Source organism: Neofelis nebulosa, chromosome X (genome assembly GCF_028018385.1).
Source record: "Neofelis nebulosa isolate mNeoNeb1 chromosome X, mNeoNeb1.pri, whole genome shotgun sequence".
NCBI lineage: Eukaryota > Metazoa > Chordata > Mammalia > Carnivora > Felidae > Neofelis > Neofelis nebulosa.
The window spans coordinates 88,181,024-88,206,742 of NC_080800.1; the positions used below are offsets into that span (position 1 = coordinate 88,181,024).

The 25,719-nt window shown below is 43.8% G+C and overlaps 2 protein-coding genes across 2 annotated transcripts in view; one reads left to right on the plus strand and one right to left on the minus strand.

The window, feature by feature from the left end:
- TSC22D3 (TSC22 domain family member 3) overlaps positions 1-1,581 on the minus strand; it is a 62,876-nt gene extending 61,295 nt beyond the window's left edge. Inside the window, exons 1-2 of the mRNA XM_058714278.1 lie at positions 1,432-1,581; positions 750-1,175 (exon numbers count right to left, since the gene is read on the minus strand). Coding sequence (XP_058570261.1) covers positions 750-1,069 — 320 coding nt within the window. The 5' untranslated portion in view covers positions 1,070-1,175; positions 1,432-1,581. The remainder of the gene's footprint in view (positions 1-749; positions 1,176-1,431) is intronic.
- Positions 1,582-19,848: 18,267 nt separating this feature from the next.
- On the plus strand, positions 19,849-22,048 carry NCBP2L (nuclear cap binding protein subunit 2 like). Its single transcript, XM_058714606.1, is given in 2 exon segments — positions 19,849-21,590; positions 21,593-22,048. Coding segments are annotated over 2 exon segments (516 nt in total). The 5' UTR covers positions 19,849-21,172; the 3' UTR covers positions 21,691-22,048.
- Positions 22,049-25,719: the final 3,671 nt, after the last annotated feature.

The following is a 25,719-nucleotide window of genomic DNA, read 5'->3' on the forward strand; positions in this document are numbered from 1 at the left end:
GAGGGCAGAAGCCACATTATATCTTCCTATTATGTTTCTCCCCTCTCCCTCTTTCCTTGCCCTTCAGCAGGATTTCTAGAAAGTATGACCCACACTCCTACACAGGCCTGGGAAGATATGGGTTCATCCACCCACCGGTCCTAGGATGCTCTCTGGGGCTGCTTTTGCCCATCATTGGAAATTGAAGTCTGTAATCCATGGAGGAGGTGGGGGTACCCCCATCCAGATTCTCAAAAAATTCTCACACATCTCTAATTTTTCTTGTTCTCCACCCTCTCCCCACATCAGCAGAGGGCTTAATTTGTCTTGACATTTTGCTTACCCTCGCGGTCAGCCAGGGCCACTTGGTAATTTAAAAGCCCTTGCAATTTCAATCTGAGTTTGCATATTTTGAGAAGGGTAGAACTCAGATCCCAAGAGCATTCCGCGACAGAATCTCCAAAGTGGCAGTGGAAATGTATGTATTTGAGGATGGGTGCTGCCAGCTACCCCCAACCTATCTAGGGCTCTGTCCACCTTCTGGACTCCAGCATTTCCCTGGGAAAGTCTCCTGCGCGCACCTTTCAAGATCGGGCTCCCACCTGCAGGGCCTTCCCTCAGCCCCACGGGACTCCAGGTAGCATCAGCGACGAGTCTTATCGCCCCGCCCCTTGTGAACTTCCCGGTAGCGCCTTCTGTCAGAGGTGAGGGTCCGGCAGAGGCTGGCGCTGGCCCGGCCCGCGTGCCCATCTGTATGCCCAGTCACCCACCTGTGGAAGAAGAGCAGGATGGACAGCATGGTCTGGTCGATGTTGCGGTTGCAGATGCCCTCGTTGATCAGGTAGCAGGGGTCCCGCAGCACGGGCTCTAGCGAATCCTGCCGCATTATGCTGTTGAGCTTGTCGGTGTTGAGGTTCTCGAAGATCAGCTTCTCCTGCAGCTGCCGAAAGTTGTTCACGGTAGGGCTGCCCGGGTTGTTGTTCTCTCCGCTGCTGTCGCTCTGGAGCCCGCTCCTGTGGGCCAGGTCCAGGCAGCAGTTACAGCAGTCGAGACCGACAGGTGACCGGCAGTCGGTCTTGGACTGGGCCATCTTCTCAGACTCAGGGGCCGCTTGGCCTGCGAGGTCAGGGTCGGCTGGCAGGTGCGCGCCCGCCGGGCTGGCCTGAGGGGTCTCCAGGGTGTATGGAAAACACAAGCTGCGAGAAGAGTTGGAAATTAGCACCTAAAGCCAGCCACCCTCGGCTCGGCCACCTCCTGACTGTGCTGCTCCGGGTGCGAATAGAAACAGCTGGACAAACAGCTCTGAGCTGATCCTTGGGCTCACTTCCTCCTCTTCCTCCTCCTCCTTCTCCTCCTCCTCCTCTTCCCCTCCCCCTCTGCCCTCCCCCTAGGTGCCACCCGCGGCCCTAGCACAGTCCCAAGTTTCCCAAGTGTGAGCGGGGCTCGGCGGACCTGTGGCAGCAGGAAGGGCGGGCGGCAGGGCAGAGGGAGAGCCGGGGCGCGCCCTCGCTCCCTCCCTCCTTCGCTCCCTCCCTCCCCGGCTCGCTGGCTCTCCAGCTCACGGGCTCCCCTGGGCTGTGCCGGCTGAGCGGTGGCAGGAGCCGAGAGCGAGTGATCCAGTGAGCCGGCGAGCCTCATGCCCAGGAGTCAGCACGGGGCTGTGACAGCATGTAAATTACCCCGCGGGGCGGGGGGTTGGGGGGCGGTGGAAAACGCTCGGCCGCCGCGGCCGGCTGGCTTCTGCCCCCAATCCCCCGCCCCCCCCCCCCCCGCACCTTAGGGCCCTCGCACCCTCGCACCCACACGGCCGCCCGCACCCTCGCCCGCGCTGCCGGGAGCCGGGTCCGGCTCTCCCCACCCCGTCCGCGCGCCCGGTGCCTGGGCTCGAGCTCTCTCGCCGCTCAGGGCGCATCCTCCGTTAATAAATCTACTAGCGATCTCTGGTCTCGAGAGCTCCGCGGGAGGGCAGACGTTCCGCGTCCCACTGAGGACGGGTCCCCCTGCAGGAGAGACGCCGCCGCTCCCCGCGAGCCCGCCTCGTGGCCGCCTTCAACCGCCGCCCCCCACAAGCCTGTTTCTGGCAGGGGTGGGTGAGGGCTGCAAAGAGAGCGATTGCCCCCACAGAGTCCAAAGTGCCAAGCACACTCTACCGAGTGCCCAGTGAAAGCCTTGAACGAAACTCACAGAAGCGCGCTCAAACTCGCCTCGGTTTCTGTCCCCTTCTTCTCACTTCTCTTCCCCTCTTTCCCCCACTGGCTCTCTCCTCTTTTCCCTGAACCCCATTTGAGGCGATCTCTGCCCGGGCTTCCGGGAATACCCGGCTCCCCGGCAGGCTTCCCGCTGCCTTGCCCCCTCACCCTCTCTGGGCTCGCGTTTCAATTTGCCTTACCGTCTCTCAGCGCTTTTTCTCCACTCTCTTCACTTTCTCTCATTTTTTTTCTTTTCCGTTTTTCTTTCTTTACCCATTTCCGCCCCCTCTTCCTTCTCTTTCTTGCCCCCTTTCTTTCCGTATTTTTCTCCGTTTCTGTATTTCCTCATTCCCCCCCTCTTCTCCCCCATTCCTTTTTCTCTCCTCGTTTTTTCTTCCCCCTTCATTTCCCCCGTTGTGTTTTCTCCGCGCGTCCGTCGCCTCGGCACTCCCCCCTTCTCCTCCGTTCTGTTCTTTTCTCCTCACTTCAGTATCTTCCTCTACTTTTCCAAGCTTACTCCCCGCACCCTTTTTTGATCTCCACCTGCCACTTTAGTTCGTCTCTGCCCTCACCCTTTCAAGAGCTGCGGTGAGGGAACGCTCACCGGCACTGGGGCCGTGTCGAATGAAACTGCGGGCTGTGGCATTCTCAGTTCTGAGGAGAATGTGATTCTGGGGCCACGGAAAGGTTAAAGGTCAAATCCGTGGAGAGCAAGGCAGGCTGGTTCCTTGGGTCATACCCCAGGCTTGCGGGATGTAGGGATGTGATGGGTGGGCAAGTGGTAGACTTTCAGGGTGTCTCAGGATTGGAGAATTGGAATACGTCGAATGTGGAGGATTCCCTAATTATTGGCTCCCGAAAAAAATTCAAAATATTCATGATCAGTTTTCACACAGAACTCCAATGGATTTAGTTTCAGTCAGCACTTCCCACCCCCCTTCCGCTCTTTTTTTCACAAGCCCGCGGCCCTGGCCATACAGCAGTATATACCGCCATCTTGTGTTTAAGACGTGGAACAACATTCGGTGCCTCGCGGTCAGAGTTCAATCTTTAGGAGCCGGCAGAGATGCCTCCTAGTGGAATCCACAGGGCATTACTTCTGAGAACAGGAGGGAAAACTAGGCGGAGCCTTTACACTAAAAGCCCCGCCCCTCCACCCCCCATGACCAAGCTGTACCCGCGGACGCCAGTCTGGGCCAGAGCCACCCTGTCTCTGGGGGAGCTTCGCTTGCCTTAGTCCCTTGTAGACCGGGCTTCCATACACTTGAAATTCTCTCTAGGTGCTACAAGCATCAGCCCTGTGGTTAGCAGCAAAGGGAGGCCAAATAACTCCTGTTCCCAATACCCTCTGGGTCTTTTTTTTAATTAATTTTTTAAAAGTTTGTTTATCCTGAGAGAGAGAGAAACAGCGCGAGTGGGGGAGGGGCAGAGAGAGCGGGAGGGAGAGGGAGAATCCCAAGCAGGGTCCGGTCTGCGGGCCCAGAGCCCCAGGTAGGACTCAAACTCTGGTGAGAAATCGTGAGATCGTGACCTGGCCGAAAACCAACAGTGTGAGACTCAGCCTACTGAGCGTCCCGGGCGCCCCGGCCCTATAGGTCTTATATGGGGCCCCACATCTTTAGGAAATGGAGGGAGGGAAGTACTCTCTGCTGTAGGGGCCAGAAAACCAGAAATGACCTGTATCCATAGCTCCCGACAAGGTCCCAAGATCAGAGATGAAAGAGGCATTTGGAGGTCTGTGAGCAGACCTGCAGAACTGAGAGCATGATCCCTATGCTCTCACAGACTGCTGAGCATTCAGTTTGGGAAAGAGGCAATCCTTTAGATGCAATAGTTTCCCTTTTTCTTCTTCTTCCTGGTCTTTTTTTTTAAATGTATTTGGGTAAAAGCCAGAGGAGGTAGTAGAATATGAAATTTCATATGGTTGTGCAGACTTATAGCCTACTGAATTGTTTTTTAATTACAGTGGTTATGATTTTCCCTCTTGTTTATAATTATTTTATAGTAAACATTATAACAAACTGTATTAGCTACATAAATGTTTACTTAAGTTGTGTTTTGAGAACTGCTGGGGCCTTTTGCTTCTACACATGCCTGAGTCCTCTTATCTTTGTGCATAACCTTGGGACAAGGCCCTGGTAGAAGTATTTCCTTCTTGGCATTTGGCACCATTAAACCCAAGATTTTGTCCCCTTGACATTTCCCTTGTTGTACTCCTTGCTCTCATCAGTGTTGTTAATAATTCAGTGCAGCTTTGCATACTATATCCAGGCTGATCAAGAGCAAATATAACCTAGGTATAGAAAAATCTAGACAGTTCAGTAATAGAGTTCAGAAAGCTGCTGTGTGTCTGCATACAAGTCCAGCTTGTATTGATATATAGTATACCTCCACAGGGAAGGCTGACTGGGCAGGGCCCCCTTGGCTTCTCTCTGTGAAGCCTTGCTTTGCCTACATATATTGTGTTGGGTGGAGACGCTACAAGCAGCAAAATGCTCTTGCATAAGCCCAGTGAGCAGAAGGGGGCCCCACTTCAAGACAGAGCTGGTGGCTCTCTGGGTGGAGCAGAAAGTGAGTATAAGGGGCATCTCCTTCTCAGATGGGGTCATTCAAGGGTCACTTATTCTGCACTTGCCCTGTGCCAAGTATGGTGTTAGTGGAGATTCAGAGGTAAATGAGACACAGCTCAGGCCCTCAAAGAAGGTATGGTCTAGCCAACAAACCAGATACATCAAGAGACAAAAACAGTACAAATGAGCGGTGATGAGGGAGGCCTGGTGTGTGGTGGGAGCAGGTGCTGTGGAGTGTGGAGAAGATGTCAGCTCTGGAAGGAAGAAGGGCAATCTAGGTGGAGAGAGTAGAGAACAGAGACCTGGTGGTGAGGGCAAAGTGTATGCTGGGGCCCGGGTGGGGGGGATTACAAAGCAGGTCGGTGTTGTGGGAGAACAAGATGAGAGATGGAATAGTGTGAGTCGAGGCTGGAAAAGGATGAGGGACCAGGTCTTAGAGGGGCTTGTGTGAAACATGAAGGGGATCTCGACATACAAGTCTGCTGTGCATTTGGAAACTGTTAAGAAAAAGGATAGGGGGTCCTGGGTGGCTCAGTTGGTTGAGCATCCAGCTCTCAATTTCAGCTCCAGTCATGATCCCAGAGGTTGTAGGGTCAAGCCCCAAGTTGGGCTCCGTGCTGAGCAGATTCTCTGTCTCTCTCCCTCCCTCCCTCTGCCCCTCCCCACTCCTCTCATGCTCTCTCTCTAAAATAAAATAAAATAAAATAAAATAAAATAAAATAAAATAAAATAAAATAAAAGAAAAAGGATAGATACCATTTATTAAGTCCCTGCTATGTGCCAAGCACTTTACATATATTATTGCATATAATCCTCACAACAACCCTGTGAAATAGGTATTGTAGTTCCAGTGATGAAATGGGTTTAGGGAAGTTAAAGAAGCTCTCAGGTTACATAAGTAGTAAGTTAGGCATTTGAATTTGAACACAGAGCTTTCAGACCTGGAAGCTTGTGCCTTTAACAATTAGGTGACTTTTTTGTAAAGTTTATTTATTCATTTTGATGGACAGAGAGAAAGAGTGGGGGAGGGACAGAGAGAGGGAGAGAGAGAGAATCCCAAGCAGGCTCCGCGCTGTCAGCGCAGAGCCTGATGCAGACGGGGCTCGAACTCACAAACCTGAGCTGAGCTGAAATCCATAGTTGGACACTTAACCGACTGAGCCACCCAGGCACCCCAACAATTAGGTGACTTTTTAATGATGAGTTTATCAAACATTTATAAAGCATAACGGCTGTTTAAAGAAGATCACACACTCAAAATAAAAAGGTGCAATCAACGATTTACTAATATATTAAAAGATTTTTATTTGTAAGGAAATTGGCAAATCTGGTATAATAATTAATACTAGAATATCTGAGTTTTGGATCACCTACCATGTGTCAGGCACCGTTCTAAGTGCTTGACATGGCATCATCCAGTTTAATTTATCACCACAATCCTGCGAATTAGCTCCTACCATCATCCTCACTTAAGAGATGGGAAAACTGAGGCACAGAGAGATTATCTGGCCTATCTAAAGAATAGGTAGTCGCCCTCTAAGCCCTTACAATCCAGCTATGTTCAAGTAAGGCACACAAACAGTGATCTTCAGGCAATCCCTTTTCCCTACCATTGAAATTCAATTTTGTTAACATTTCTTAACTGGGGAAAGCAGATTATCCTTCCGGAAACTTTTCTCAATTGTCCATCACAGATTTGTAGATTGTTATAGCCTGGCAAGGATTTAAAATCTGTATCAGGGGATCTTATTTGTGCCAAGGACCCCTTTGAAAGTATAGTGAAGTTTAGAACAATGTTTTCAGATACATAAAATCAAATATGTAGAATTACAAAGGAAATCAGCTATATTGTTATGCTGTTATCAAAAGATTAAAAATAGAAGGTTGTGATATAGGTATGTAAGTGCTTGTTATTAATGTAGTAAATGACAAGATCTAGATGCAGCTATGATAACTTCAAAGTAATGATGAGTGTAAAAGTATTTAAAGACACCTGTAATAACAGTAATGTGACAAAATACTGATTTCCACCAGTGATGAAGTCACGGGTACTGCTAATCCTACTGTGATCTGTTCTTTCTATTTGTAATGGAAGGAAATCTAAATTTCAGTTAGAGGTTGGGGAAAATAAAGACATTTTTCCATTGAAATTTATTTATCCTCTGAATTTTTAAGAATCTTTGTTCTAGACCAACCATTTATAATATTAAAATAATAGTTAACATGAATGAGCCTTTACTACATGCAAGGTACTGTTCTGGATCTTTACTGTTGTAAAGATTTATCCCTCATAGTAAGCTTATGAGGTAGCCTTGTTTTATGGCTCTGAAAGAGATGGAATTAATTTTCCAAGGTTACACAGCTGGCAAGTGGAAGAGAATGACAAATGTATTTTCTCACAGTTCTGGAGGCTAGAAGTCTGAGATCAAGGTGTTGTAAGGGTTGGTTTTCACTGAGGCCTCTCTCCTTGTCTTCTGCATGGCCATCTTCTTCCTGTGTCTTCGCATGGTCTTTCCTCTGTATACGTCTGTGTCCACATTTCCTTGTCTTTTTTTTTTTTTTTTTTTTTTTTTTTTTTTTTTTTAGAAGAGACTCTTTTTTTTTTTTTTCTTTTTTTTTTCAACGTTTTTTTTTTTTTTTATTTATTTTTGGGACAGAGAGAGACAGAGCATGAACGGGGGAGGGGCAGAGAGAGAGGGAGACACAGAATCGGAAACAGGCTCCAGGCTCCGAGCCATCAGCCCAGAGCCTGACGCGGGGCTCGAACTCACGGACCGCGAGATCGTGACCTGGCTGAAGTCGGACGCTTAACCGACTGCGCCACCCAGGCGCCCCACCACATTTCCTTGTCTTATAAGGACATCTGTCATATTGGATTAGGATTCACCTTAATGACCTCATTAACCCTTTTAACTTAATTACCTTTTTAAAGACCCCCATCTCCAAATACAGTCACATTCTGAGGTACTGGGGGTTAGGATTTCAACATACTGGATTGGGGGGGGGAGGTGAACAATATAGCCCATTACAGACCCCAGCCACAAAGATTCAGATTCAGTAGGTTTGGGGTAGGGAACACAGATTTATCATTTTAATAGGTCCCTAGGTGATTCTTATAGGCAGGCAGGTTTAGGAACTCTTATGTTCCCAACTACAAACTTTCTTAGCACAGTGTTTGGTCATGGTTGGTGCTCAATAAATATTTGTTGTTTGACCAAGAAGAAATAGAATATGGAGATGAGCACGTGGGGGACATTTTCAAGAGTCCTTAAGGATCATCAGGTAGAAGTTAAATAGTTAGGTCTCAAATAGACACCTCTGCAGATAGGGAGCTGGACCCGATGAATTCAATGTCCCATCCTTCTTCCTTTTAGTTTTTTTATACGCAAAAAGAACAAGGTGCAAATTTATAAGCAAGTGTTAAGAGAACATGAACTAAGAACTGATTTGAAAGGGATAGCATTAATAAGGAAACAAAAATAAGATCCTATATATGTAGGATATTTGTGTCTGTGATTGTGTATTTACTTCTATGTGGAGCTTTGCCTGTGGATATTGGATGTGTGTGGGCGATGTTGGAATATGGAGATATACGAGCAAAGAGGATTTGTATAGAGGGGTGTGTGAATGGGCACTTGTGTCAGGTGTCTTGATCTCATTTGAGGGCCATTTTACATAGAGCTCAAGAAATGGTTACCATTTTAATAATTAAAATTTTTTAACAGTTTTATTTATTGTTGAGAGAAAGAGAGACAGACAGACAGTGAGTGGGGGAGGGGCAGAGAGAGAGGGAGACACAGAATCCGAAGCAGGCTCAAGCCCTGCTTGAACCCACGAACCTCAAGATCATGACCTGAGCCGAAATTGGATGCTTAACCGACTGAACCACTCAGGTGCCCCTTAATAATTTTTTAAAAATAGTAGTAGTAGTTGTAGTAATATAAGGCCGTGGTACTCAAAGAATCTGTAGTTTTTTTAGATATTCTTTAAACACTGGTTTGTTTTACTATAGTTTGGTTTTCTATCCCTCTATTACAAGTGGGATTTGCTCTACTCAGATTTGACATATTTTTCTCTTGGTGAAATTAAAATATATCCCCCCTATAGAAGAATTTTAGATGGAGTACTGACAGTGGTTACTTCTAACGAAGGGGTGGGGTTAGGGAGGGTGAAAGGAGTAAAGGCAAGGGACTTTCTAGTTTTATGTGCCAAAAAATTAGTATGTTTTACTATATAAATTAAATAATTTTATTACTAAAGTAACACAAGATTATTTTTTGTAATTTAAAATCTTTTTTTAAAGTTTACTCATTTTGAGAGAGAGAGAGAGAGAGTAAGCATGCACAAGCAGGGGAGGGGCAGAGAGAAAGGGAGAGAGAGAGACAGAGAGAGACAGAGAGAATCCCAAGCAGGCTCCCCACTGTCAGCACAGCCCTGATGCGGGGCTCAAACTCACAAACCATGAGATCATGACCTGAGCCAAAATCAAGAGTTGACATCAGTGCCTGGTTAAGCATCTGACTTTGGCTCAGGTCATGATCTCACGGTTCATGAGCTGGAATCTGCATCAGGCTCTCTGTTTGAACACAGAGCTCACTTCTGGATCCTCTGTCTCCATCTCTCTCTGCTCCTCCCCTGCTTGTGCTCTCTCTCTCTCTCTCTCTCTCTCTCTCTCTCTCTCTCTCTCTCTCTCTCAAAAATAGATAAATAAAAAGAGTCAGACACTTAACCAACTGAGCCACCCAGGTGCCCCAATACAAGGTTATTTTAGAAAACAGCTGGTGTGGGATGGTGTGAAGAAGCCTCCAAATTCACTCACAATTCTGCCAGCCAAGAGCAACTTTTATCTTACTTAGCCTCCCTCTTTACAGAACTGTGTCATGGAGGTCATATGTTATCACATCCTAATATCCACAGCGCATTGTCTTCTGGAGCTCAAGGTCTCGTGAGAGAAAGAGAAAGAGAAGAGAGAGAGAGAGAGAGAGAGAGAGAGAGAGAGAGGAAGAGTGGCTTCCCAGAAGAGGTGATGTCTGGATTGAGCCTTAAAGATGAATTGCGAAGGCTGAACCCATTTTCTAGTGCCTAGTAAGCATTTGCATAATGCGATGGTGGATATAAAACACTTAGTGGCTAGCACATAGTAAGAGCTAGACCTTATTATTACCTGACCCTTTCAAACAGATTTGAATGGCAACTTGTGTTCGCTATGAGGAGTAATTGAGATAATGCATGTAAAGTACTAAAGATAGTGCCTGGCATCTAATATGTACACGGTACATGGCGGCAGTTTATAGCGTTGTTTGTTGGTAGTGGTTTTATTATTTTGGGATTCTACTGGATTGAGATGGAATCTTCTGTCTCTGATCTTCTGTTGTTTGACTCTGGAGTTTGTCCTGTTACATTATTTTCTTTATTTTTTGATTTAAAAATTTAAAAATATTTTGTTTTTGAGAGAGAGACAGACAGAGCTCGAGTGCAGGAGGGGCAGAGGGAGAGCAAGACACAGAATCTGAAGCAGGCTCCAGGCTCTGAGCTGTCAGCACAGAGCCCGACGTGGGGCCTGAACCCAGGAACCACTGTGGGATCATAATCTGAGCTGAAGTTGGATGCTTAACCGACTGAGCCACCCAGGTGCCCCTGTTCTGTTACATTAAGATATGATGTCTCCAAGTATGCTTATGTTCGGAGCTCTTTTCCTCACAACAACCACTGGCTAACCACCATTGCCACTATCACCAGCCACGTGGTGTGCTCCTGTTGTAATCTCCAAAAGCATACAGAACCTATTGGAGCTTGATGGTAGAAGTGGAGCAGACCCCTGGTTTGCCTTAGAAAATATTTTTTGTATACTAAAGAGATAGTTTCTGGGTTTCTGATTAGTACAGCTCCTGTATTGCTGAAGACAGCTGGTAGAAGTGAATCAAAAGCTTTCCCCATCTTTTGGGGGCACTTTCATTATTCTGGACCAGAGGGTAGAGTGTACATAGGCTGCAAGTGTGCTCCTCAGTCCAATCACATCTCCCCACAAAAGCCAAGAGCAACTCCTTCCTCACCAGCAGCTGGTGGTCACTTTTTCCCAGGGTCCCTAGTTAGTGCAACTCTTAGGGTTTTTGCAGAGCTTTGGGGGTATTCTAATGGGAATTTGTAATGTTTATTTATTTATTTTGAGACGGAGAGAGGGAGAGAGAGAGAGAGAGAGAGAGAGAGAGAGAGAGAGAGAGAGAGAACAAGTGAAGGAGGAGCAGAGAGAGAAGGAGAGAGCGAGAATCCCAAGCAGACTGTGCTCCACCAGTGCAGAGACTGATGCGGGGCTTGAACCTACAAACCATGAGATCATGACCTGAGCTGAAACCAAGAGTCAGACTCTTAACCAACTGAGCCACACAGTTGCCCCTCTAATGGGCATTTGTAAATGGTGGGTATCAGAGATTGCTAGAGATTGCCACCCTATTAACCCAGAGTGCCCTGAATATAATCAATCTTCTTACTAAAGACTTCAGTAGGAAGGCACAGAAGACCTTTGTTTTTTCCATGGCCCTTTGTGAACTAGCTTTCCACACCTCCATCCTGATGATCCTGTTTTCGGGAGTCATCTCCTTTCACCCAATACAGGAGTCCTCTGCCTTTTTGTAAGGAAAAACTGTGCTGAACTTTCCTGAAGCTTTGATCTCCTCTGGCAAGAGGGAGGTTAAGGGTAGAAGGAAGCTGAATGAACCTAGGGGCTGTCCGTCAGGGTGTGGGAGTGAGGAGGGTTGTGGGGTAGGGACACTGTTTTCTGTCTTCCCCTCTGAGCTGTTAACCCAGGCACATTACAGAGAGCAGGGAAGGAGGAAGGTGACTACCTTGAAGAGGTAAGTTGTAAGGCTTCCACGTTGCTTGTAGATCCCAAGCTACTGATTAGGGACCCCTGACCTAATATAGCAGAAAAATGGTTTGTGTTGTTGTTGCTGCTGGTTTTTAATATCCTTCCCAATGTGTATGTCCCTTCCTGTATTAGCTTTCTGAATCTTGATACTGTGCACTCAGATTGATCTCTTAGCCCTACTTTCCACTCCTTGGGCCATTTTCATTTACGTTTCAGCCACCTCTAGAATTCTGGACCTGGTTTATCTAGTCCTTTGTCACCAGTCCATATGTGGACATAAAGGCAGCCTCCAACTCGTACATAGGCTAAGATCTCAAAGTTCATTCTGAAGTCGGTTGTTTGGAAGGAGACATGCATTTTTCTATAGAAGAAAAAAAGAAAAAATGTTATAAATATTAGTTACAGTTTAAGACCAGCCCACTCTCTCTCTCTCTCTCTCTATATATATATATATGCATATATATGCCATCCCACTATATATATTAGAAGTGTGTATAATATATATATTATAGTGTGTGTATAATATATTATAGTGTGTGTATAGAAGTGTGTATAGTATAATATAATATTATATATATATATATATATACATTAGCCCACTATATATATTAGAAGTGTGGGCCTGGGGTGCCTGGGTTGTTCGGTCGGTTAAGTGTCCGACTTTGGCTCAGGTCACGATCTCACAGTTCACGGGTTCGAGCCCCACATCAGGCTCTGTGCTGACAGCACAGAGCCTGGAGCTTGCTTCAGATCCTCTGTCTCCCTCTCTCTTTCCCCCTTCCCCGCTCACACTCTGTCTGTCTGCCTCTCTCTCAAAAGTAAATAAAAAAAATTAAAATTAAAAAAAATGTGGGCCATTTTCAGGGAAAAGTTAGAAAATCTTGGTCATCCAGCTAAAACAGGAAGAGAATCCAAGGGAATAAGAAATGCTTTAGCCTTATTGCTGGCTGGAGCTGGAGCCAAGGAAGTTGAATTGGATGAGGTAGATGAAGCTTTCATGGAGGTTCTCTATGGGACTTTTGACGACTTTGCAAGGTTGCAGAGGGTCACAACACTAGTTCTTTATTAGTTCTAATTTCACTTCAAAACTGATGGCTTTCAGGGTGCCTGGATGAGTCAGTCTTGGTTTTGGCTCAGGTCTCACAGTTCATGAGTTCAAGCCCCACATGGTGGCACAGAGCCTGCTTGGGATTCTCTCTCTCTCTCTCTCTCTCTCTCTCTCTCTCTCTCTCTCTCTCTCTCGCTGTCCTTCCCTCACTTGTGTGCCCTCTCTCTCTCAAAATAAATAAATAAACATTTTTAAAAAACTGATGGCTTTCAGGTGTGGCTGGATGGCTCAGTTGGGGGAGCACTCAACTCTTGATCTCACGATCCTGAGTTCGAGCCCCATGTTGGAGGTGGAGCCTATTAAAAAAAACAAAACTGATGGCTTTCAGTAATCATAACTACCAAATACTGGGCTCCTACTGTGTGACAATTCACATACCTGCTCCTCATTTGATCCTCACAATAGCACTCTAAAGTAAGTACTATAATGACCTTTATTTTACAGACCAGGAGACTGGGTTTCAGAAAGGTCAGTGAGCTTGACGAAGGTTATTAGGTACAATTGAAAAGAAAGCCGGTGGTTTCCCATTCCCCAACCCCATGCTTTTACGGTGTGTACCCAGCCACCCTTTTCTTTCCCTTGTCAGGAGGTACGTTATGAGCATTACTCCTAAGGCTATCAGCCATGATTAGAGTTGTTTGTTAGCTCATAAAGGAAACGAAGAACGAAGAAGTCAAGAGAGGTGAAGGGAGGGAGGAAAGGATGGAGGAAGGGAAAGGTTTTAGCTAGGGAGAAGCTCAATGAAGAACCCCAGATACAGAAGTGCTTCTCAAACTGTACTGTGCATATAAATCACCTGATGCCAGCAGTGCAGATTATTCTTCAGCAGGTCTGGGGAGGGGCCTGAGATTCCTGCTTTCCTAACAGGCTCCGGGGTGCCCCTGCTCCTGTTGGTCCAGGGCAACACTTTGAATAGCAAGGCCGTATAGTGTAAATGATAAACAAAATAAATCAGACATCATTAACATCCCTTTCTTAATTTTTTTTTCAGTGTTTATTTATTTTTGAGGGGGGTGGAGAGAGAGAGAAAGAGAGAGAGAGAGAGAGAGAGAGAATCTGAAGCAGGCTCCAGGCTCTGAGCTGTCAGCACAGAGCTGGACGTGGGGCTCGAACTCACAAAACATGAGAGCATGACCTGAGCCAAAGTCTGTCACTTCACTGACTGAGCCAGCCAGGTGCCCCATTACCCCGTTCTTAATTTAATCAGGATCAGCTTGTACACTGAACAGTTACTTTATTATTCTCTTTTCTCCTATAGGCTGTCCCAGGCCACTGTCTCTGCTTCGGGTCTGCCTGTCTGTTTCAGCTTATGCCCACCTGCTCTTTTAAATCCAGGTGTTAAAGACATATAAGCATCTTCTGCCACTCTGAGCTCTAAGCAGCCTTAATCAGGCATTAGTTTCTCTTGGCACTGGCTAGATCTCTGGCCATGGGCTTCCAGGTCTCAACAGCTGCTCCCAGCTATCTTTCTACCGCTAGGAACAGGCTTTATAAAGGTAAAGCGTGTAACACTACTGTCCCAGCTCTTTCTAATTTCCTTTCTCAGAGCTGCTGCCTTCATCTGCAGCCAGAAACAACCTGGCTTATTTCTTTGGCAGAGTTGAAATAATACCAAGCATTAGTCTAAGGCAGCCATTGGAAAGGCTCTTCACAGAGTCTTCCCGCCAATTCCAAAAGGCCAGTAAAATTTTTTTCCTGGAAGCTTGTTTGCCTTACCTTGCCACTGTCTCTCTTCCCTGCCCCCAGGATTTTGATCGTGATCCTTTTGAGCCATTCTTCAAATTTTTCTTCTATTTTTAGAGTCTCTGACTCATTCTTCCCCCATAGCAAAAGTCAGGGAGGGCCTTCTGTTCTAGCCAAGCTCTCCTTTTTAAAGTTGGAAATAGTCTTTCACAGTGTCTACAAATCAACTTGATGATTGGTGGTGCACAATGACTGGATTGCTTTTCCATCTTCTCTGTGTCCTTTCTAATTCCCCTTGTAGGTAGTGTTTGTCCAGCCTCCACTTGAGTACACTAGATAAGTTCACATTTCATGATTGGATAAATGAAAAGCTGTACTGAAAAGGACTTGCAATCTTTCCTTTGTAACTTCTATCCATTAATCTTACTTTTACCATATGGAGCAGAAAGAATCCTTCAAATGTTTCATGATGGCTGTCATATTTTCTTTTAACCATCTCTTAGCCCAGTTCCTAATCAGTCCTCAGTAGTTTCTTGACCCTTATCTAGATGCACTTTAAAATTAGGCACCTAGAAATGGATATACCGCTCCATACTCATTGGTGCTGAGTACATTTGGACCGTTCCTTCCTGTGACCTTCTAATACAATTTTACGATTATGTTGGCTTAAAAAAAGTCATCTTGGGGCACCTGGGTGGCTCAGTGCATTAAGCGTCTGACTTCAGCTCAGGTCATGACCTCGCAATTCATGAGTTCGAGCCCCACATCAGGCTCTGTGCTGACAGTTTGGAGCCTGGAGCCTGCTTCAGATTCTGTGTCTCCTCTCTCTCTGCCACTTCCCGCACTCGCACTCTGCCTCTCTCTCTCTCTCTCTCAAAAATAAATAAACATTTTTAAAAAAGTCATCTCTTCACATATATTGAGCATCTACCTTGGGTCAGATACAGTACCTAACATCTACTAAGCAACCTCTTCAAAGGTTCAGTGGTAGAGGGTCTCTGTTCTCTCTTACCCCATCGGGCCAGGAGACGGCATATAGCTAACCTCTTCCAATACTTCTTCCTGTTGTCTACCACCCTCCAGGTCTCTCACTTATTGACGACCTCAGCACCTCACTTATCATCTCCCCAACTCTGGTTACCATCCTGAGTGACTTTAATGACTCATCTAAAGCTTCATCCTTTCTTCCTTTTTTGTTTTTTAAAGTTTACTTATTTAAGCAATCTCTACACCCAATGTGGGGCTCGAACCCACAATCCCAAGATCAAAAGCTGCATGCTCTATGGACTGAGCCAGCCAGGTGCCCCCAAGCTTCATCCTTTCAATCATTTTCACCTCCAATCCACTTCACCAACCAATTCCCATGATCTACTTTATTTTCAGCAGAGGAACTCACCACTTATTTCATTATGCAAATCAAAGCCATCAGATGCTCACTTTTATTTTCCTGCCCTGACCCCACCCTGCCATATAGTTGCCTCTCTACACATCCTAATCTCTTTCTCTTTTTTCTTTCTTTTCTTTCTACTTTTTTATTTTTCCTTTTTTATTTTATTTATTTATTTATTTATTTATTTATTTATTTATTTATTTATTTTGCCTTGCAGGAATAGGCCTAGCTTGTCCAGTTCAAGGCTAAGCCATGTATTTATGCTTCAGAGCCCGTTCTCTCCCATCTCCTTGGAGACTTTTCTCCATTGGCTATCCCTTTTCTCATCTGTATCCTCAACCACTCTTTCTCTTTTTACTGGCTGCTTCCCATTGGCATTTAGATATGCTTGACTTTCTCACATTCAAAGGAAAAAAAAAAAACAAGCAAAATTCTTCTTCAACTCTGTTCCCAACTGGTGCTCACCCTATTTCTTTCCTTCTGTGATGACGGAAGCTTTTCAAACATAGCAGTCTACACTTGGTGTCTCCATTTCCTCACCTTCCATTCCAAACTCAGCCCTGCCCTTTCCCCCACAGTCTGGCTTTTCTGACCCCAGAACACCACTCTTACTGCTCTTGTTGAGGAAACCAATGACATCCCGATTGCCAAACCCAGCAAACAAATTTAAGTCTTTATTTTCCTGGAGCTCTCTCTGCTGCATTTAACATAAATGATTGCTCTCACTCCACTTCTGTCCTCATGCCTCTCTTGAAAGTGCCTACACTTTGACTCTGGTCATGCTGTTCCTCTCCTGATTCTCCTCGTTCCTCTTGGTTATTCCTTCCTGTTTTCCTTTCTGGACTCTTCCTCTGCCACCCCTTCAATGCTGCTCTTTCCCAGGATTCTTCTCATTCTATACCTTTCCTTGGGTCATCTTATCCATCCCCATGGTTTTACCTACTTTGCTGTTCACTCCCTGATCTATATTTATAGCCTCAGATCTCTCTCATGAGCTCCAAACCTGAATATTCAATTGTGGCTAAACATATAGGACATGGTATGTTCCACAGGTACCTCAAAACTAAGCTCAGTATGTCACAAATTCATCTTCCTTACTCACATCTGCCCCCCCCCCATCCATCCCACTACCACCATTTTGGTGATGCAGACTCTTATCCACACAGTTGTCCTGACCTGAAACTTAGGAGTCACCCAAGACTCTTCATTCAACCAGTTGCCAAGAGTTGTTAAAGTCTATCTTCTAAGTATCTGGTGTGTCTTTTCTTTATGTTACTACAAGCATACTAGTCCAGACTCTCCATCACCTTTCTTTAAACTATTTGAATAGCTTCTCAACTGGTCTTCTGCCTCTTGACCTACTCCCCTTTATTTTTTAAACATTTTTAATGTTTATTTATTTATTTTGAGAGAGAGAGAAAACACAAGTGGGGGAGGGGCAAAGAGGAGAGACAGAATCCCAAGTGGCTCTGCACCATCAGCACAGAGCCTGATGTGGGGCTCGAACTCACGAACCATGAGATCATGACCTGAGCTGAGATCAAGAGTCAGAGGCTTAACAAACTGAGCCACCCAGGCTCCCTGGCCTATTCCCCATCTAATCTGCTCTCCATATTGGTGCTAGAATTAGTTTTCTGTAATGCAAATCAGATCACATCACTCCTCTGCTTCAGGCCTTAGCAAGACTCCCCACTATTTACTGGTAGTGTCCAAGCTGCTCTATATGCCTTTACAAGGCCTTTCATAACCTGGCCCTGCCTACCTTTCCAGTCTTATCTCTTATAATATTTTCCTTGTCCTCCTACCCAAATAATACCAAACTGAACACCCCATTAAGCTTTCATGCCTTTGTACACATGGTTCTGCCAAGAATGACCCCTTGTCTTCCAGCCAAACTTGTTCAAGTTTCAAAATTGAGCTTGGAGTATGTCAAGATAGTTACACAAGAAACTAACAGTAATTTGCCTCTGCAGAGAAGTGGGTGGCTGGGGCAAAAAGGTAGGAGACCAACTTCAGACTCCCTCCCGTTTCTCATTCTTTTCTACATTTCCTATTTTGCACCAGAAATGTGAATTGGCTACTTGAAACATAAATACAATGTGATCCTTTTTTTAAGGAGACTTAGGGATCCTATCTTCTAGAAAGTGGTCTCCCTCTCATCCTTTCCCTTCTGTGATTTTACCTCCTTTCTTTGTGTTACTTCTGGGTCTAGTACATGCTCATGTAAGTGAAATAATCACATTTGTTGTAATTGATCTTTTACATCGTCTGTCTCTCCAGACTGAGAGCTCCTTGAAGGCAGAAGCTGTCTGTGGTTATTTCCCAAGAATCTGGCATGGTGCTCCATAAATGTTTATCAAGCCAAAGAAGAAATGAATGAAGAAATGAAATACGGGATGCCCCAATTGTAAAACAGGGCTCCCAAGCCTGTGTCTTTCCAGATCTCCCCCACTTTGTTCTTTTGCCTTGTGTTGAATCTAAAAGTAATAATTTACATATATTAAGTATTATCCATCACCTTGTCAGTTTGGATTTAGCATCATCCAAGGCTGCCCAGATCCATTCAAAATCCCTCCTACCTTGAATCATTGGAAGATTTGATCGGTATTTATATGTCTTATTCTGGGTTACTGAATTACAGAATGGAATACTTTGTCCAACACATGCGGTTTATTGAACACCTACAATGTGTTAAGCATTGTGCCAGGTGCTTTTTACACTTGACACTGTCACAGCATTTGCTGAGAGGTAGATATTTTGATCCCCGGTTTACAGATGTGGAAATTGACATTAGTATGGTTAAGCACTTTGCCCAAGGTTACATATCTAGTAAGTGGTGAAGCTGGGATTTTAACTGAGGTCTTTTGACTTCAAAATTTTGACTTCAAAAATCAATTTGACTTCAAAATTGATTCATAACACTACACTGACAGAAAGGGGCCTCCCCACTGCCTGACCATTCTGCAAGGGGTTCTTCAACGTTGGCTTGAAGCTCTTGGTGCCTAGTGCTCACTGCTCACCAAGGCAGTCCCTTCCAACTCAGGCAGTTTTGACCATTTTAAAAGTTCTTGTTTGTAGAAAGCCAAAATTATAAATGAGCTGAAAAAGACACAGCCAAGAATAGAGCCTTTTGGCTCCCTGCTAGAACTTCCCTTTTGGTCTGACACCAAGCCATTAGTTTACTCAACTAGTTACAGACTCATCCCAACAAACAGCTGGAGCACCCAGCCTACATTTTGCCATCTCGTCTGCAAGAAAATTATGGGAAACTTTGTCCAAAGCCTGGATAAAATGCAACCTGCTATAGCTATCACATTCTCTGATCTGCCAATCTAGTAACCAGATTAAAAAAAAAAAAAGGAAGAAATGAAGCCTGGGAGGGATATTTGTTTTTAACAGCGCAATTTGTCAATGACTCAAAGTAATGAGTTTCTAGTTGCAGACTTTCAGACATCATTGAGAGGCTGTCAGGAAGATGGTTTTTGGACAGTGGGCTTCCCACTGCTCTTCAAATGACATCTAAATAGGCAGGGCCCGCCATTTTCATTGCTTTGAATTGTACAGCACTGTTGTTTGCACCTGGTTTTTATTTAGGCTTCTATTTCAGTTTTCGATTTTATTTTTCTTTGACTGTGTTCTGCCCTTGCATATGTTTTCTCTGTCTGGTTCATTCCCGAAATTTCTACATCTTCCTTCCAAACACATACACATACACACACACACACACACACACACACACACACTCACCCTCCTTGTCTGTTGAGAGTCAGTGCATATGCAGCTCCCTCCCTCTGGAAGCCTTCTCTGATGCCCCCACGCTGGGTAACTGCTTCTCCTCTGTGACGTAGTAGAAAGTGCACAAGGTGACCATCACAGAGCAGATCCCCAGGAAATGTTAGTTCCCTTCTCCTTTTCACCTTTATATATATTTATATATATATATATATTTCTACATTTTCACCTTTATATATATATATATATATATATATATATATATATATATATATATATTTCTACAACAGTGTTGATCACACCATATTGTATTTTCTTGTTTACTTGTCTGGCTTCATCCCTCAATTTTGAACTTACAAGTTCGTTCATTTGACAGATATTTATTGCATGTCTACTGTGTGTGCAGATCGTTGCTCAAGCTTAGTGCTGGGGGTACAATAATTTCTGAAAATCATAAGTTCACCATGTCTTTTTCATTGTTGTATTCATAGCACCTAGCATAGTACATGGCAAATAAAGAGTGTTCATTAAGTGTTTAAGAGAAAGCATTTCCTCAGCAGAGTTCCTCCAAGTGTGGTCCTTGCACTACTTGCATCTGGAGGGGTGCAGTTTAGATGTTAAATGTCAGTTCCTGGATCTTGCTCTGGATCTACTGAGTCAGAGCTTTGTGGCAGTATCAGTATCATAGCCAATGAAATTTATCTGAGGCGTGATTATTGATAATAGATCTACCAAGTCAGAATCTCTGAATGTTGGGCTGCAAGAATCTACATTTCCATCTAGTACTGTGGGTATTTCTTGCGCATTAAAGTTTGGGAACTGTTGCAAAATGGAGGGGTGTGGAGCTAATGGCTATTTTTGGAAAGTGTAGCTAAAACCGATTGAATCATTCTTAATGCCTCTGACTGCGGTAGGAAAATTTAGTAAAGGGGGAAAAGGGCATTAGTTAAAATTCTCTGGGGAGGTTTTTTAAATAGATGGACTAGTCTAAGATGAAAAGTGGAATTATTGCTAATAAAATCTAATCTTAATTTAGGTCAAATTTATGATGCCAGAATGTTTTCATTTTTATAGAGCTACATGTATACTTGATAGTGTATATAGATAGAGAGATAGATAGACTTTTGTCTAACTTAACAATACCATATATTGATTTCCATATTATAGACTTGAATCATAAATTTGTTATTTTAAACTATGACAGGGTATATTACAATTGTATTTGTGCTTTAGCCCGGATTGTATATATGATTTACCTGATGCCTAGTCCTTGATCAGGAATGATAGTAGTGCTCATTCTCCATGAAACTTTGATCCGTTTTACTGTTTTGTGCCATATTTTTCCATAGCATTCTGTTATTAAATTGTTCTTTGGTAATAGATTAGGTATGTAAGATCTGAGTTAATCAAAGGCACCATAACATCCCTTTCAAGAAGACTTGCAAAGTTGCATTTTATGACCTTGCTCCTGGGGCCTGGAACTTTCTATTTTAAGTTTGCCTTGACATGAACTTCATAGTCAAGAGCTGAGGTGTCTATGCGTCAGGGCACAAACCTCTTAAATATACCAGGTTTGTGTTTCTGCTTCCTTCCTTGTAACTTTACTTTTTTAACAATTTAATTTAGGGTTTTGTTAGCGGTGTCACTGCTGCCAAGATGGACCACAAGCCACTGCCCTCACGGGGCCCATTAGGCACCATGTCCAATGACCTGAGACTTCTGCGCAGCGATCCCTCCTTGTAGCTGAGCGAGTACCGGGACCAGCAGTTCGGTGGCAATAATGATGAGCAGGAGAAATTACTGAAAGAAAGCTTCACACTTTATGTGGGGAATCTTTCCTTTTATACTAAGGAAGAGCAAATACATGAGCTCTTTAGTAGATGTGGTGATGTCAAGAATATGTTTATGGGCCTGGATAAAATTAAGAAAATGGCATGTGGTTTCTGTTTTGTAGAATACCATAATAGATTTGAGGCCGAAAATGCCATGTGGTGCCGAAACAGGACCCGCCTAGATGATCGTATTATCCACACAGATTGGGATCTAGGCTTTAGACAGGGCAGACAGTATGGCCGCCCCGACGTGGGGGCCAGGTAAGAGATGAGTTTCATGAAGATTTTAATGCTGGTAGAGGAGGCTTTAGAGAAGCCTGTGATAGGAGAGAAATCCACTAATGACAAACCTGCAGCTCTGGCCCCTAGAAAAGTCTGTTAAGGAGCACCACCAGGTCAGCACATAACCAATTTTGTAACAAGTTTAAATTACTTGCTGAGCAGAGACCCTTTTGATGTATTTTTTTCTCTCTGAAATGTTATTAAATGGCACAAACCAAAACATTCTCTTGTTCTTGTCTTAATTTTGAAGCTGGCTGTCAGATTACCAATTTGTCCATCTGGTGGTCAAAAGTGAAGTGTTCTTTAGGAATAAATGAGGTATGTAAGATCTGAGTCAACCAAACTTCCATTTCAGGAAGACTTCAGTTGGATTTTATAGTCATGTTTCCAGGGCCTGAAATGATTTTTTAAAGATATTTGACAAGTAAAGTCAAATAAATGGAAAATTAACAAATATATATCAAAGGAATAAAAGCACACTACTTTAAAACATAAGAAAAAGGCAAGAACTGTGTCTAGTTTATTTCTGTATACCCAGCACTTTGCACAGTAGAGCCACTCAGTAAATGTTGAATAAATGGGGTGCCTGGATGGCTCAGTCGGTTGAGTGTCTGACTTCAGCTCAGGTCATGATCTCATGATTTGTAGGTTCAAGCCCTGCATCGGGCTCTGCGCTGACAGTTCAGAGCCTAGACCCTCCTTCGGATTCTGTGTCTCCTTCTCTCTCTGCCCCTCTCCTGCTAGTGATCTCTCTGTCTCTCAAGAATAAATAAATGTTAAAAAAATTTTAAGAAAAATATGGAAGAGTTTATAATGAAACAAAAATCCTCTTTCTCCACCTATTCCTATCCCAGGCCTATTCCCTGGGCAATAACTTTTAATTTTTTTTTTAAAGATTTTGTTTTTAAGTAACCTCTGCACCCAATGTGGGGCTCGAACTCACAACTATGGGATCAAGAGTCGCATGCTCTACCAACTGAGCCAGCCAGGAGCCCTTAATTTTTTTTAGCAAGTTTTTTGGTTGTTGTCATTTCTTTCCTGGTAGTTTCTTCCATATTTCTAAAACACCATGACTATATATACTATTTATTTTCATTTTAAACATCATCTATTGACTTCTTGCTTTCATAGATGAGTGTTTAGTTCACTTACACTCACATTTGAACTTTTCTCCATCTTCTTAATATAGTTTACACTTTATTTACTTTTTTTTTTAATTTTTAAAATGTTTATTTATTTATGAGAGAGAGACAGACAAAGTGTGAGCGGGGGAGGGGCAGAGAGAGAGGGAGACACAGAATCTGAAGCAGGCTCCAGGCTCAGAGCTGTCAGCACAGAGCCTGATGCGGGGCTTGAACTCATGAACCGTGAGATCATGACCTGAGCTGAAGTCAGACGCTTAACCGACTGAGCCACCCAGGCACCCCAACACTTTACTTTTTCTATTGTTACATGACATAAGTCAGGTTATACTGCAGTAACAAGTAATCTAAAAAACCTTAGTGGCTTAAAATCACTAAAGTTTGTTCCTCACACTACATTTCCATTGCCAGTTGCCTGGAGGTTCTGCTCCACACTGCAGTGATCATCCTCCTTCTGGGGCCCAGAAGGCCTAGACACTGTCATTAGTGTGAATTAGTTGTCGCAATTCCTTCCCTCTTGCTGGTGATTGGTTTAAGAATCCCGGCTTAAGCTGACCAGAGGTTGACAAACCCTGTGATGATCATTATTTATAAATTCAGGAGTGGACGATGATCAATGGGGACCCCAGTAAAAGTGAAATGAAGCATTTTTAGTTTATGCGTGAAGGAGAGATTGTCTCTGTCATTCCCACTGGATGTGAATAAGTATGTATAGAAGGATTGCTACAAGCAGCCTTATAATCACAGCAGAAACTAGCCCCAGGAAGAACTGGACACTTTAAATGGTAAAAGGAGGGACCGAAGAAACTGCATCCTTCACGAAATTATTCAGCTTCTGAAATCAACTAATCTTGCAGCGCGCACTGCGTCTCAATGTCCTATTGTGTGAGATAAGACATTATTTTATTGTGTAAGCCAGCTTGTTAACAGGCAGCTGAAAGCACTCTGGTACCAAATACTTTTTCTTGATTCTATTCTTGTGTAAATGATTTAAGTTTCTCCCTTGAGAGCTCAAGCATCTATCTCCTGGGTTCATGACCTTACATCTGGAAAGTTAGTAAAAATCAGTTTCTTACTCCTGATTCCTTCACCCTGTGACCTGAGGTACTTCTCTCTGGTCAACAAAATTCTTGCCTGAATAAAAGAGGAAAGGGAATGTCAATTCTTTATAGAATGACTATTATGCACTGGGCACTTTGGGTGAGGCTTTAAAACACAGTCCCATTTATTCACAACAACCCTGTGCCTGTTACATAAGTGAGGAAACTGAAGATTGGAGAAGTAAGGTCACCAACTAGCAGGCGGCAGAGCTGGGGTTCAAGGCAAGCGATTCTATGTCAAAGCTGGTGCCCTTCATCAGGGTACTCCATTGTCTCCTGCCCTTGCTTACCTTCAGTCAGGCCATTAGGTCTAAACCTCTCTTTGATGTTCCTTTTTCTCTGGAAATTATCCCACTGACTACATCGTATCTGAGCTCTCTCTCCCCCAAACAAGCTCCTTGAATGTGTTGTCCTTTCTGCCTTGATATCCAGTATCACTCAGGCTCAACACGAATACCATCCACCCATATTTATCTTGACTTCATGGGAGAAAAAGGAGCATCTGACATGGATTTCTGGCCAACATAATTTACTCTGCATACAGTAATGGAGTTTACCAACATTTTATGATCTCCCTTTTACAACTTCCTTGAAATGGAAAAAGAGATTTTGAAAGTCATGGGATCCAAAATTTGTTTTTAATTACATAATGTTTCTGGAGGAATATCTTGGCATATCTCTCAACCCCTCCTCCTAGAGGCCCCACTTGTATTGCTCCCGCGATGTCTTTTCCTAGGCTCAGAGAAAGCATTTAGCAATGTCTTGTGAAGCATACTTTTGGTTAAGTAAAGGAATGTTCATACTGTATGGCTAGAAGACTCCTCCAGTAGTTTTTACAATACACCAAGTTCTTCAAAATCATGCTGAATACATCAATAGAATAAAGGATAAAAGTCACATGATCATCTCAATAGGCACAGAAAAAGCTTTTGAAAAAATTCAATACCCTTTTCATGATAAAAATGCTCAAAAACTAAGAATATAACAGAGCTTCCTCACTCTGATCAAGGGCATCTATAGGGGCGTCTGGGTGGCTCAGTCGGTTAAGCATCCAACTTCAGCTCAGGTCATGATCATATTACGGTTGGTGGGTTTGAGCCTTGCATAGGGCTCTGTGCTGACAGTTCAGAGCCTGGAGTCTGCTTCATATTCTATGTCTCCTTCTCTCTCTGCCCCTCCCCCGCTCACACTCTGTCTCTGTCTCTCTCAAAAATAAACATTAAAAAAATGTAAAAAGGGCACCTATGAAAACCCCACAGCTAACATACTCAGTGTTGAAAGCTTTACCCCTAAGATCAGGAAGAAGACACTTTTATTCAATATTGTACTAGAGGTTTTAAGCTAGGACAATTAGGCAAGAAAATAAAATCAAGGACACCTACATTGGAGAAGAATATGTGTAAATATTCTTATTTGCAGGTGACATGATCTTATATAAAGAAACTCAGGGGGCGCCTGAGTGGCTTAGTCGGTTAAGCGTATGACTTCGGCTCAGGTCATGATCTCGCGGTTCGTGGGCTCCCACATTGGGCTCTGTGCTGACAGCTCAGAGCCTGGAGCCTGCTTCAGATTCTGTCTCCCTCACTCTTTGCCCCTCCCGTGCTCATGTTCTCTCTCTGTCTCTATCTCTCAAAAATAAATAAACATTAAAAATTTTTTAAAAAAATAAAAAGAAAAAAAAGAAAAGAAACCCAGGAGTCCACAAAAAATAACTATTAGAGCTAATAGTTTAGCAAAGTTGCAGGATACAAAATCAATATACAAAAATCAATTGCACTTCTATGAACTATCAATAAAAAATCCAAAATGAAATTAAAAAAGCAATTTCATGTATAAGAAGATAAAAA